This window comes from Mugil cephalus, chromosome 21, assembly GCF_022458985.1.
Source record: "Mugil cephalus isolate CIBA_MC_2020 chromosome 21, CIBA_Mcephalus_1.1, whole genome shotgun sequence".
Classification (NCBI taxonomy): domain Eukaryota; kingdom Metazoa; phylum Chordata; class Actinopteri; order Mugiliformes; family Mugilidae; genus Mugil; species Mugil cephalus.
The window spans coordinates 11,817,043-11,831,105 of NC_061790.1; the positions used below are offsets into that span (position 1 = coordinate 11,817,043).

General features: G+C 42.9%; 1 protein-coding gene across 1 annotated transcript; it reads right to left on the bottom strand.

Moving 5' to 3' along the window:
* Positions 1-114: 114 nt before the first annotated feature.
* LOC124999397 (adenylate cyclase type 3-like) lies at positions 115-14,055 on the bottom strand. The gene is made up of 21 exons (XM_047574287.1): positions 14,003-14,055; positions 9,914-12,954; positions 8,569-8,718; positions 7,705-7,844; positions 7,497-7,608; positions 7,222-7,349; positions 6,847-7,005; positions 6,605-6,764; positions 6,375-6,482; positions 6,166-6,239; positions 4,683-4,844; positions 4,421-4,508; positions 3,799-3,915; positions 2,896-3,167; positions 2,736-2,817; positions 2,437-2,595; positions 1,818-1,964; positions 1,571-1,687; positions 1,357-1,483; positions 1,149-1,273; positions 115-1,050 (listed from the first exon to the last, which is right to left on the bottom strand). The coding sequence occupies exons 2-21, from the start codon at positions 10,586-10,588 to the stop codon at positions 868-870; spliced, it is 3,285 nt and encodes a 1,094-aa protein (XP_047430243.1). The 5' UTR covers positions 10,589-12,954; positions 14,003-14,055; the 3' UTR covers positions 115-867.
* Between the last annotated feature and the right edge of the window lie 8 nt (positions 14,056-14,063).

Consider the following 14,063-nt stretch of genomic DNA (forward strand, 5'->3'; position numbering starts at 1 on the left):
AAACTGAATGACCTTTATCACAGCAACAATAAGCACTTGGTGTGGTGGACAGATCAAATGGCACTGCATCTCAAAAATCAATAATGCAAATAAAACAAAACATGCTCGATATCGTAGTGCAAACATGTTTTATTAACACAGTGTAAATACAATATGATTGACTTACATTATTTTACAGCTCAGGAAAGACAACAAAGTAATTAATGCATTTCTGTTTCAAGCTTGTTATTCGCATAAACAGTCAAGTGGAAAAAAATAAGAACTTGGAAATTATTGTCTTTTCTGACATATTTGGAGAAGCAAACATTTGATTTTCATTTATATTAACATATTATCTTAGTTTTCTGTGGAAGTACATCCATTTAGTAGAAATAAAACGCTGTCAAAAGACCTGGTCTTTCCCTATGTGTTGACTGTAGCTTTGCTCCATTGTTCTTTTTGACAGAAAAGCATTTTCCCTGGCACACACTACAAAATGTCTATTTTATGGGTCATTTGTGAAGCATTTCACCTTTATTAATAGGATGTGCTTAAAACAGAGCTCAAATATGTCGAATAGGTGAACAATTTCCATTGGATGTACTTATTTTTTTACATGACTGCCTATGTATCAAGTGCAACACAATGAAAACTTTATTTCAGGATCTCTGAGATATTCCTGAATGATATATAAAACTTTACAAAATAGGTTTCTGTTCTTAAGTGTTACTTCACAGCAGCGATAGTCACGATAGTTGCAAAATAGTATTGTCTTGTGTCGTTCTACTTCCACATGCTGTATGTAAGCTACAGAATTTTTTAAAAATGAGACTGGTAAACAAACTGTATATGAGAGGAAATGGATATAATTGACATTCTGTTTGAAAATCAGGAAAGGTCCCCAACCTGGTGTGGAAGGGTGGTAGTCTCTAGGGCACGATTGTTACTTGGTTTGTCTTTGCCTTTCATGAAAAAGGTTAGCAGCTCCCCTTTCCCTTTGACAAATATGGGTCCTCTTCGGACAAAGCGAAAGCCATACTCCTTCAGGATGACATAGCAGTCCTCCACCACCTGGTGGACAAGATGAGAATTTGGAAGTTTGAAACAAAAAACATACAAGATGTTCAAATACAGTATGTTGTTTTAGTGGTTTTATGTGTGCGTGCTACCTGGATATTTCCCATTACTCCGGTGGACTCCATTCGGCTGGCCACATTGACTGTGTTGCCCCAGATGTCGTAATGAGGTTTACGGGCTCCTATCACTCCAGCCAGAACTCCTCCTTTATTCAGACCTGAAGGGATCAACAAGGACAGATCAGCATGCATGCAAATATGCAGGCAGACAGAAACAAGCCTCGCAGACAGACACACTGACCGATACGTAGCATAAAGTTGTTGAAGGACTGTTTGTTGAGGTTGTTGAGAATGACTTTCATAGCCAAGGCAAAGTCTGCCAAATCAGAGAGGTGCTGCCAGCGCTCAATCAGTGACTGGTCCTCTGGCTGTTTAAAAACAGAACACAACGTGTTTTTATCGTCACATTTTACAGCATTAGCTTGGATAAAATAGTACAACAGATGTTGTTAAACCTTGCGATTGCTGTATCCATTAGTGTTGCTTTCCGGTGTCACCCCTGAGGCAGCCATGTACGTGCTTCCTATCGTCTTGATCTTAGTAATGAACCGGAACTCCTCCCTGTCCAACAACTGGAGGAGAAAGTGAAGACGTATTAGTTTTAAATCTAGCTGTGGGTCATTTATACTATGATATTACACCAGAGCTCCACTATTAGTTGTCAATACATGCAACCAGTTGCTCCAGCAACTATAAACTCACACTGTCAAAGTCAGAGATGATCTCATTAAGGATCCTGAGACACTCAATGCCACCATTGTTGATGCTCTCTTCAGTGTAGAAATCAGAAAAGTTGGGGATGGACGCAAACATCACACCTATTTCATCGTAAGACTGGCTGTACAGCTCCTACAAATGACAAATGACATGAGGATAATTTGTTCTGATGTTTATATTGCAGGTAAAGCACATTACAAATGACTAATATGCAATTATGAAGTTGACCACAAGGTGGCATGATATGCAACAGACCACATTGTGTCTTTAAAGTTTTCAGTAATCCAGATCATTGCATATCCCAAAATGAAGCTAAAACACAGGCAACTGGATTTGTTCATTTTTTTGTGAATCACACTGTGCCACTTAGGGAAGCTCCAATACATCACTGCAATTAAATGCATTTAAATAGCTTCAAACTATCTATTCCTGTTGCCTATAATGAAAGTGAATAATGAATGGCTCTTAAATAGCACACTGCTATTTATGTCCCTTCCTAATATTCCCCAGTCACTTCGTTTTCTAGTGTTGTCTTTAACAATACTCAGTGACTTTCAAACCCTACATATTTGTAAGGCACTTGTTGGCACAAACTTGTACGTACCTCGTCTCTCTTCTTAGAGCCCAAGAAGTGTTTGGCCACATGTTCTGGCAGCATGTTGGTGACCAGTGCTTCATTCCAGCGTCTCATCTCAAACACCTTCTCTTTCTGGTCATGCACGCCAATCTTCCACAAAAACAGCTTTCTGGATTGACGTTCCAGCTACATACACAGAAAGAGAATGAAAGTAATATAATGGTAAAAAAAGTTGAGTAGTTGTTTCTTGTGTATGTGGCTATAAGGATTCAGCTGAACCTGTGGATCAGATTAGTGTGACATGGAGTGATTGGACAGTGACTCACGTGGCGAGCAAATAAGTAAAAGCCAATCAGCATGACAATTATCATCATGGTCATGAGGTACTTGGATGGCACTATGGATGTTCTGGAGACACAAAGAGAGAAACACCATTAGACACACCACCAAGACTGCCCTATAATAATCCATAAACCTATTTCTCACCTGTAGGAGGCAAACTGTATATAGTCATAAAGATCATAAATATCCCGCCAGCTGTAGATGTTAACAGCTCCAGTTGCTGTGACGACTAGCACCATAAGGCCTAGTTTAATCAGGTGGCTGACCTGCACCAACATGGCGGCCGCGATGAGCGACATCACGGCCATGTAGCTGTAGTGCTTCGGATGCTCCGCACAGCCTCGGTCGCCAAGTGACTCCAACATGGGACCAGTGGTGCTGTTGAAGACCCGAAGGGACGGCGGCACACAACTCAACTGCAACATCGAAAGTAGGGTGTGCTTAGTAAAAAAGTGAAGAACGCATGATAAAAACAGAACTCGGTATCAATATCAAGAAGGTTCAGTCATTTCATTTAGCTGATAAATTCATGGAACAAATAACTTTAGATTTTGTGTTAGAAGTTGATAACAAAGCTCCTACGAATATGTAAACAACACGTGTACAGCAGAATAACGCCGTTGCCAGAGCAACAACAGGACCGGTAAAGCTCCATCACCTCTATATGACAGCTAAGGCGGTGAAATGAACGTTCACTTTAGCATCCTCTGTTCCTATCAGGCCTCAAAGGCAGCAGTGTGTGTAGCAGGCTGCTCCTGCGGGGCCCTGACAAATGAGCCAGCAGGCAGCGAGACAGACAACTAATGGACCCCAGTGGGAGCATACAGTCAGACACATAAAAGGCAGTGATAGTTTGATGAGGACAAAGTGGAAACACACTAAAGGAAAGACGAACACACACACACACATATTGGTATGTGTGATATGAGATTATATTCCAATTATAATAAAATATAAATAATTATATGGTAATCGTCCATTGCTAGTGTGCACACACACAGACACACACCCCTAGGCTACACGTATATAGGTTTTTTGCAGTCGTACCATGTCAGCAATCACAGCCATGGTTAGAACAAATATGGCTGCCATGGCCCATGTGTTTCTTGCCCACCGGGTTCGATCAATCCACACTGAGAAAGACACCAACCTCTTGGAGAACATCTGTGGAAAGCATTAATTAAGCATTGATATTAAACACTCAGCAATTAACAATTCACTTACATGTTTTCGATCAAATGACAAATACAAGCAGACATTGAATAGAATTTAATTTGTAGTTGGGTATAAAACCTATACAGAATGGGATATAAGATTTATTAATTACTGGAGGCCAGCCCGAAGTTGCCCTACACACATAACTTAAGTGGTCCATTTTTTGGTCTGGAGTCACTCCATTAAGAATTCATTATGCCTACGTTGGGCCAACTGAATTGTTTGGATAGGATGTATGTTGCGATGATTTGTTGTAGAACTATCCAATAAGGTGCAGAGGAAGTTGAAACACAGCCCTATATTATGCTTTACTTCAGACAGAAATTAAGTCTTGCTACACCAGGCGAACCTTGTACCACATTATTGGTAAATATTTTTAGTTTGACCTAAGATAACACACAAAAAAAATGAATTCCCACTCATCATTACCATGACAAATATTTTGCCTTCTTACCCTGGGGAAGACAGCAGCCAGGGAGCAAACTGTGAGGATTAGCAACAATACTTGTCCTACTCCGAGAGTCACATAGTTCACAACCAACCTAGAACAAGAACACAGTTCTTCAGTTAATTTGAAATCGTCCTGTAACAAGTAATCTTGCCTGAGCAGCAAGAATGGGAACATAAATGTAATCATAGAAAGACAACGAGCCGTGTGAATGTGATTAATCTTCACATCCGCTGAGTATTATAATCATATTAAAGGGTAAACTCACAATGGGTCTATGAACACCTCCATTGCTGTGATGAAAAAGAGCACTATCATGCAGCAGCAGAAGGCAGCTCCACTTCGCTTCTCCTTCTCTGAGGAGTAGTGCTCCTCCAAATTTTCATCCACGAAACGTAATGATATGGCGTTGATCTGATTATCTTTCATTCTGATAAAAACATAGTGAGACTTGGAAGTTATTAAAGAATATTAATTAGGACAAATGGGACAAACGCGACACTGGCATAACACACTTGTCGGCACATTTATTTGTAATACATTCTATATGGGGGTGGCACGGTGAGTGGTGGTTTGCACTGATGCCTCACACCACAAGAAGGTTCTGGGTTTAAATCCAGGCCGGCTGGAGCCTTTCTGTGTGGCATTTGCATGTTCTCCCTGTGTCTGTGTGGGTTCTCTCCGGCTATTCCGGCTTCCTCCCACTGTCCAAAGATAGCTGGGATAGACTCCAGCCTCCCTGCGGCCCTCTAGAGGACAAGCGGTTGCAGATAACGAACAAACAAAAATTCTACATGTCTTATTTTACTATTTTACTAAGTTAAAGGACCAATGTGCAGTATTGACTGGCATCTAGTAGCTAGATTGGAGATTGCAACCAACTGATTACCCCTTCTTCCCAAATGTGTAGAACTTATGGTGGCTGTCACTTCATTTTAAAAACATAAAAGATCCTCTGTTGAGTTTGTTTTGTCCATTCTAGGCTACTGCGGCTACTGTGGCAGAAGCCCTATATATAGATATAGATATAGATAGATATGACAGGCTCATTCCAGACTAATGGAAACATAATTAATAATTGTCAATAGATGTCAAGTCCTTATGAAAACATAATCATGAATACTATATTCCACATCTGCTAACTGATCCCCTGAAATCCTAAATATTGGACCATTCACGTCTTTAGATTCAGCTAATTTTAATAATCTAATTTCATTGCACATTAAGCCTTTAACCCTTTATAGGGCCCTCGCTGAAATACTTGGAAATTCTAAATTTCTTCCCTAGAGTGTTATCGTAGGACATCACAAGACTGTTTTACTTTGTGAAATTTTTCAGTTGTTTTAATTTTCATGGAGAAAATCAAGATTAATTAATTTACCATATATGTTTCCTTGCCCATAAGAGGTAAACAAATGTAAACATGTATTTAGACAACTAAAGCATTAGTGCTGATTCAAACATTTGTTAACATACATATTATCACATTAGACAACATTAGGATACTTCTTCATGATAACTAATAAACTACTTATGCTCAGTGTTCATGCACAGGTGGATCTTTGAGACGACATTTGACCTTGATTAGACCTGAGAATGTTTCCTTGATCTTCTCTGATTGACTGATTGATAGGGACACAAGTCAAAATGTGTGTCGCAGTTACCATATATGGTTCCTTGCCTCACTAAGGGTTAAATACAACCTTTTTAAGTAGCGCTGCACTCTTACGCTATTAATGATCGTTTCTTACATTTGCTGAGTCTCCCTGTCCAGCAGCTCCTGTTGCAGTCGTCTGTTGATCACTTGCTCCTCAACAATCTTAGTCTTTTGAGGGCGTCCACAAAAAAAACAGAGATCAGTTAAGATTACAAACTGCGCTTATGTGATTTTTATTTACACAAGAAACTTGTTCATCTCTGTGTCTTTTCCTGTGCCATGAATATATTTAACATGATTCACCTCCTCTTTAGACTCGGTGGGTGTAGATCGGTGTGAGGCTGTGTTCCCATTGGTTGCTGTCGTGTTGATCAACTGGTTTGATTTCCTACTGGTCAATGCTGCAGGTGTCTGAGGGAGTAAAGGCAGTAAAACAAAAAACACCTGTTTAGGTTTCTTAAATCAAAACAAGAAAGACTTTTCTCATATGCGACTCAGATTTAGTGAAGTTTAAAATTACCCTGATTACTCACATTGCCATTGAGCCCTTTCGGCGTTGTTTTAGGCACGAGAACCAAGTATGTATCAATGCCCTTCTCCAGCAGGTACTCACACCTCTCTCCTCCATTCCCCTCCTCCAGTTCAAACTCCCCGTGCAGACTGTCCTTGGTGGTCTGTGAAATATGCACCCTCCTGTGATGCACACAAAACTCTTGAACTAAACTGATGAAAGCATCAGTCTCTGCCACACAAAGTACCTGTATTGTTTTCCTACCCAGGGATCCCTCCAGATTCCATCTTGTTGGCCACAGTGACATCTGTGGACCAAACGTCAAACTGCCAGCGCTTCTGCCCGAGCACACCCCCCAGCACGGTGCCGGTGTGGACGCCCACTCGCATGTCCACCTCAGTTTTTGTCTTTTCCCGCACATACCTGGACGAAGAGGGGAAGCAGGAGATTAATTCTGAGAAATATCTCTTCATATGAATGTCACCCTTACAGTCATACATCCAACTTTCTTCTTTTATGTTTTTAGAATGGTTTGGAATTTCAACTTTCCTGCTTACACTTTTCATACGTTTTCATACGTTTCCTGTACAAGCTTCATCTAAGGGATTTCTTTGTGCATTTATCCAAGTCACTACTCACGAGATGGCTTCTACCATCGCTAGACCCATCAGTATGGAACAGGCCGCATGGTCCTCTCTGAAGTCAGGAAGACCACAGATGCAATAGTAACAGTCCCCGAGAATCTTGATCCTCAGCTGGTGATGTTGCTGGAAAATGAGTCCGGATGCACAGACATGACTAGTTTATCAAATGCAATGCTCTGGTATTGATTAAACTACGGAAGGAATTATTGGCACGCTTTTATGAAAAAAAAAGCAAAATGTGTGATATGTACACTCACACCTGATACTCACTGCTGCCAGTTTATCGAAGCGGGCAAACAGTTCATTGAGCAGCTTCACGAGCTCCTGGGCGCTACACGCTGAGGACAACTGAGTGAAGCCCACAATGTCAGCAAAGAGGATACTGCAACAAAAGCGCAGATGTGACAATCTAACAATGTTTAAAGCCTTCCAGCAGGGACAATGACAACTCCCCCAATTATTTTTTTTTTATCCTGACCTGACGTTTTCGTGGCGGTACATGTACATGGTGTTGAACTGCTGCTGCTGCTGGACGTCTGTCTGATTGGCCTGGTTCTTCATGCCCTGCAGCATCTCGTCAGCGATGTGCTTGGGCAGGATGGACAATAATAATTCCTCCTACGTGGCGAGAAACACAGAGGAACTTCAATGACAGACGAAAGGAATTATACACACTTGTAATTGGATATGCGCGTGGAAGCGTGCTTGGCATGTCACACTGCATCCCATTAGGTCTCGAGAGATCCTGTCAACTGGTGCGTTCAAGTTGGCTGGTGCTGTCTTACTGTTTTTTATCACCCGTTGAAGCGACATTTTAGGAATCCTTACTTAGTCTTTCCCTTTTTGTCTTTCTATCCATTTCCACACCCTTTTCATTTCTATTTCTACATTTCTTTCATTTCTATTCAGAAGGTAAATAGAGTTAAATGGATCAAATCAAACTTGAAGACAGTAACCTATAGGCATGGACTGCATGAGGACAAATGAAAGTGGCAGTAAAATACAATCAAATACAATAACATTTAAAACTGTTTAAAAAAAACAAAAAACAACCACCCCATGTCATTTAGCAAATTTATTGCTGTATCTGTTTGTTGTCAAAGTGCTAAGGTAATAGAAGATTATTGTGTCAGGTCCCTGACGGAGGCTCCGCTGGTGAAAACAACCGCTTCTCTAATCAACCTATTAGCCCTAAGCTGAGCAAAACACACTGTAATTAGGCAGCACAGGGTGTTCTACCTGGCATACCTGTGTGTGTGTTTGTGCACGGGTATGTGTCCAAAATAGAATTTAAAAAAAGTCTAATATATAAAACAATATGCGCATGCGTGCCCCCGCTTACCTGCTGCGCACTCTGCTCCTCCAGTGTCACTTTGACCTCTAGTGACTGACGAGCTTCCAAGAATGCTGTCCTGTACTTCCTGTCCGCCATGTAGTACGACATGACACCTACAGCGGTCGCACACAGGTACAGCATCACGTTGGCTAGAAGCTGAAGGGAGGAAGAAGAAGACTGTGTTTTTTGTAACCTTTAAAATATTGTGTTCAGGCAATGGAGTGGTCGCTGCTGTCTACTGCGTGGACTTGTAACTTTGTAAAACTGGGGTCTTTCTGTGTTTGTATAGTTTTGTTTTTTTTTTCTTTGTGCTCTGATATCCTTCCGTAACCCAAACAGATGCATGTTAGATTAACTACTAATTCTAAATTAATAGGTTTGCATATGAGTGCGAATAGTTGTTTGTCTCTCTGTGTTAATATAGACTGATGACCTGTTCTAGCCTCTCACTCTGACAGCTGTGTTAGGCTCAAGCCACCCTGTGACTGTCTACATGGCAGGTGGAAACACACACCGATGAGACATAACATGATGGGAACCTTCCTAATTTTGTGTAGGTCTCCCTTGTAATTCCAAAACTGTTGTGACTCAGAGAATGGACATGGTGTCTTTCAACAGAATGTTATTAGCAGCTATTGGGGGCACTGTGGCCAGGGGAGGGGCCTCTGAGGATCATCCCACAGATACTTACTCAGTATGGGATCTAGTGAATTTTGAGGCCTGTTTTTCAAGTTTTTTTGAGTTGTTCCTAAACCATTTTTGTGTGTGCGTCTGTGTCAGGCTGCATCCTGCTGGGACTGGCATGCGACCATCAAGCAGTGTCATTTCTATGGGGTGGGGGTCCCTGATCTGGTCCAGTTGGGTGGTACACGTCTAGGTAACCTCCACAAGAAAAAAGTTTCCCAGCAGAACACTGAATTGTCACAAGACGGTCAATGTCATTAACGTCTCCTGTCAGTGGTCATAATGTTGTGGCTGATCGGTGCACATTGAATTGATGGGTTCAAAATACATTACATACAGTTACAGTTATGCCATGTAATGTATTTACAAGCAAAACATAAATAATAATTGTGGTATATTATATATGTACCTTCAGGTCATGGCTTTAAGGTCACTTAAGACCAAGCACCATCTGTCTTGCACTATTTCAAAGAAGTGAACATGCATCCAGCAAAAAGAAAGTTACATATCTATTTGAGTAACACATCTCCATTTAGATCTCTCTGGATACAAGCTTTGGAGTTGCTAAATCTAAGGGATCCCCAATTCCTCCTTCGTTGGGGCCATCAGGACATCTTAGATTAACAATCCTCTTCACAGATATAGGTGTTTTATGGTTTGTGATTACCTGTCTCACCAGCATTGGCCCCTGCAGGCTGTCTTCAAACCTTTGAGCCACAGTCACCCCCAGCACCAGGGTGTGTATGCCACAGGAGAGGGCCGTGAGCAGTATGAGTGGCACCAGGTTAAGTGGCAGGGTCAGAAAGTTGCAGAAACAGAAGAAAACCTGCCAGCCCACGGAGTCGCTGGCCTGTGGGAACCGCTGGTAGTTCAGTCCCATGTAACACAAGACGTGGACGGTGACCATCAGCCACAGTATGTACGGCACCGCTCCTCGGGAGACGGGCGACGCCGGGAGCTTCTGCAGCCAGCACAATAAGTACAGCACGACGTCGGCGGCCAGCCCCACAGCTGCGACCACCACCATGGACAGCTTGTCCTCGGTGTACACCACGGCGCACATGATGATGATGAAGCTGTTGAACAGGGCAGCGCATATCGCCAGCACAAGCAGGTTCTCCTGCCTCTGCCGGCGGAAGTAGCTCTGGTAAAGCCTCTCCAGTGACTCCGGCGTGAAGGTGAGGCGCACGGAGCGCGGCAGGCAGCTGCAGCAGCTGGACTGGACCACGGTCACTTCACCCCTCCGAGCCGCGCCGTGATGAGCGGGAACCTGCACCGTGTACTCCACAGAGTACTCCGCAGACTGCTCCGTGTCTGTCGCGTGGATCCGGTTCAGGGACATGCTGGTTTTAGCGAAGGTAATACTGCGAGAGAACACTATTCCTGAAGTGCACCGAGATCCAAAATCCGCGGGAAAGTGGCAACGTGTTCCATCTTTGCTACTTTTGAAGATAATCACATTTTCGAAAGTAAAACGGTGCAAAAGCCTCTTCAAAGCGTGAAGCGGAAACTTAAATGACTTACTTTACCATGCATCCACCAGGAAAACGTTATTGAGCTACTAAGAACATAGAAAAGAGAAGATACTCAAAGCCTCCTGTCTCCAGGCAGTTTCAATGAAAAAAACTCCTCTTCCAGATGAAGTCCTGACTGCTGCCATGGTCCACAGGAGCCACACGTGGATATCCATTTTAGTGCAACATATGATCTCTTCAGAGAGGATGCTGTAAACCCACGCAGACAGAGGGACACCATATTTTGATGTATGTAATCATGGTGATGTCCTCAAAACAGAATCATTTATAAGATGCTCTTCTGATGTTATTGTCTGCATCTTTCTCCTCCCCCTCCGCCCTCCCCTTTCTAGTCAGCTAAGCCTCTGTTACTGTTGCTAAGCTGAAACCAAAGTAACTGCCAGCTTGCGACCATGCCTTGGGAAATGAGGCAATGACGGCGCGAGGAGCTGATGAAGAGGGAAAACGGAAGGTCATCAGAGGTACTCAAAGAAATCTCAAACAGTTGACCAATTTAAGTAAGCCATCCTATGTTATACTATAACTATTAATATTTCAGTCAACAAACAAAGATTTCTCATTTCTTTTAATCATCATTGGTAAACACAAAAATACATGACATGGTATGACACAGTTAACAGATTTTAACAACGAACAAATGTGTTTCCTCTTTTGGCAAAATATGATCCTGCTTCAACTTTTAATATCAGCGCAGACGCGCATCAAAAGCATTTACACTGACACAGTGACACTTTTTGACCATTCGGCCTCCAGCATAGACATAACGAAAACTCAGGGGTCAATCAGTCTCTGTGTGAATTTGTTGTTGGTGGTGATTTTCCTATCATGCCACTCAGAGCACTTCCCAAGGCCAGCAATATAGCCACCACAACCCCCACAGTCCCCAGTCTCCCCAGAGCCGCGGTGCCTAACGCTGCGGCCCCAAGTGCCCCGGCTCCGATAGGCGCTGCTGCTGCGGTGACTGTCTCCATGCCGATTCCTTTAATTAGCTCTGTCCCTGTGAGGAGGCCACTTTGCAGATTCACCTGAGTGTGGAATGGGCTCTTTGGTGCACCCAGAACAAATGCCCCTGCTGCAACAAGGGCCACTGTTATAAGCTCTGACGTCGACAGAAGAGTTGCTTTGAGGGCTACGCCTTTCATGGCCACAACCACACCGACAACGACTGAACCTAAAGCTGCTAAAGTCAAATTTCTAGACCCAAATGCCTGCTTTGCTGCAACGCTTGCAGCTCCAAGTGACATCCCCGCGGCTGTGGCTGCCCCTAGTGCTCCTCCTGTGCTGCTTTGGGCCCCTAAAGAAGAGCTCCATTGCAGAATGAATCTCAAGGCCACTGATGTTAATATAGTGGCCCCAACAGCTACCTTTAAAGCTAACTCTGGGCCCAGGCCTACCATGGCCACCGTTCCCAGGCCAGCTGCTAGCAACCCCGCAGACAGAAACGCCACCCAGAGGACAGACTGCAGCATTAAAACTACCTCTTCTTCATACCCTTCTCCTGCCTCCCCTGCCCCTAAACCTACAAAAAATCCCAGAATCCCTACAAACACTGAGTAGAAGAATATCCTCTCCAACAGTTTGCACCCAGTTTTTGATTTAGGTCTTCTTGTCAGCCTCTCTGACAGAGCTCTGCGTAGGACACAGAGGACAGTGATGGTCAGTGCCATGACGAGGAACCCAACTATGGCACCCATCCGTCCATAAACAACGCTGAGGTATAGAGTGGTGAAGATGATCAGCAGAGCCGTGGTCATGTCATTAATGTTGGAGTAGGAGTAGACAATAAGGACTAGAACACCTTGAGCTGCGATGTAGATCCACGGTGGCAGGATGCCCGCTAAAGCTCCAGTAGCGATAGCGCCCACCACGACGCAGGCTCCGGTTGTGACCTCCACGAACCAAGGCAGCCCCACTCCAACCTTGGTCAGCAGCTTCATCGCCATGGCTGCGAGGAGGAAACCAAACCCGAGAGACAGGAGTGCCGAGGTGAACACGAGGCATGCTGTTACTACCGCCACACCAGTGGAACCAGCCCGTCCAGCAGCCAGCGTGGCCACGCCGAGCAGGGTGCCATCTTCAGTCAGAGAGGGCTTGACGGCAAATAGAGCAGCCTCTCCAAAGACGAATCCGGTCGCTGCACTTACAAGGATCGTCTTCACGACACCGCAAGTACCTGAAGGCAAAAGCAGTGAAGTCAGGCATTTTCTACCAGTAGAAACAACACACAAATGGGCACCAAATATGCTCACTTCACTCCTCAAGATAGAACTATGTCACCTCTGTAAACAAGTTTTTTCGGAGATTTATTTGCCTTTAATAGCAAGTTTGATTTAATTTTACTTAATTAAAAATCTAGTGCTTTGTGCAATTTTCTTTTATTTTATATACTTGAATTATGTTTTGACTTACGCGCACTGTAAATCCTTGTAATCGCTGTTTGTTGTAACTGCTATACATTTTTTACTGTATAAGAAACCTTGTGAAGTTATTACACTAGCAGTTAATAGTGGACTTCCATGTTGTGCTTATATTTATATTTAGCAAGCCTATCTGACAGCTATAGTTTCTTTTTACTTTTTTTACAACTTTTAAACCAAACAGGTGTTATGATATTAAAATCCCCAAATGAAATGATACTGGAGCAATACAGTATCAAACTGTGAATGTGCCATTCTGCAGTAGGGATTAATATGAAGTTAGTTATATATATTTTAATTAAAGGCTGAATGTAGGTTTTTCCTTGAAAATTAATGCCTTTTTTGCTTAACACAACTTATATATGAATAAATCATGTAAATGCTACTTCCACTGCATGTAATCACAGGCTGACTTGCACATGCCATAAACTACTACTGTCTCTTTAAGAACACAAGTGAAACTGAATGGAATGGCTCCACGCTGAAACTTAAAACCAGGAAGTCTGTCTAAATTATCAAAGAACAACAAGCATTTCAGCAGACCATCATACTAGCACAAACCCTTTGCCACCGCAGCTCTGCAGAAAATACATTTGAATTCTCTGTCCGTCTGTTATCTGGTTATTTTTAGTGATCACACACAGCAGCACTGTGACATGACTGCAGTTTTCAGGTCCTCTTTAAATAACAGATTGGGTCCACCACATGAAAGCAGGTGTATGTACATGTGATAAACTGTTTAAAAAGGACTAATATTTAGCTTTTCGTGCAGTAAAGTATCAGCAGTTTATCTCTGCACCTTACCCAGGTTCGTCTCTGCCATGGTTCCCTGTGTGAACCAGCTCAGAAGCTCCACCTTTTCCTG

Bases quoted from the DNA above. Each gene is read 5' to 3' on its own strand.
- LOC124999397 (XM_047574287.1), bottom strand. From the start codon at position 10,588: ATGTCCCTGAACCGGATCCACGCGACAGACACGGAGCAGTCTGCGGAG. The intron at 2,596-2,735 runs GTGAGTCACTGT...CTGTGTATGTAG, and splicing joins TTTACTTATTTGCTCGCCAC to CTGGAACGTCAATCCAGAAA. The intron at 1,965-2,436 runs GTACGTACAAGT...TGTCATTTGTAG, and splicing joins GCTCTAAGAAGAGAGACGAG to GAGCTGTACAGCCAGTCTTA.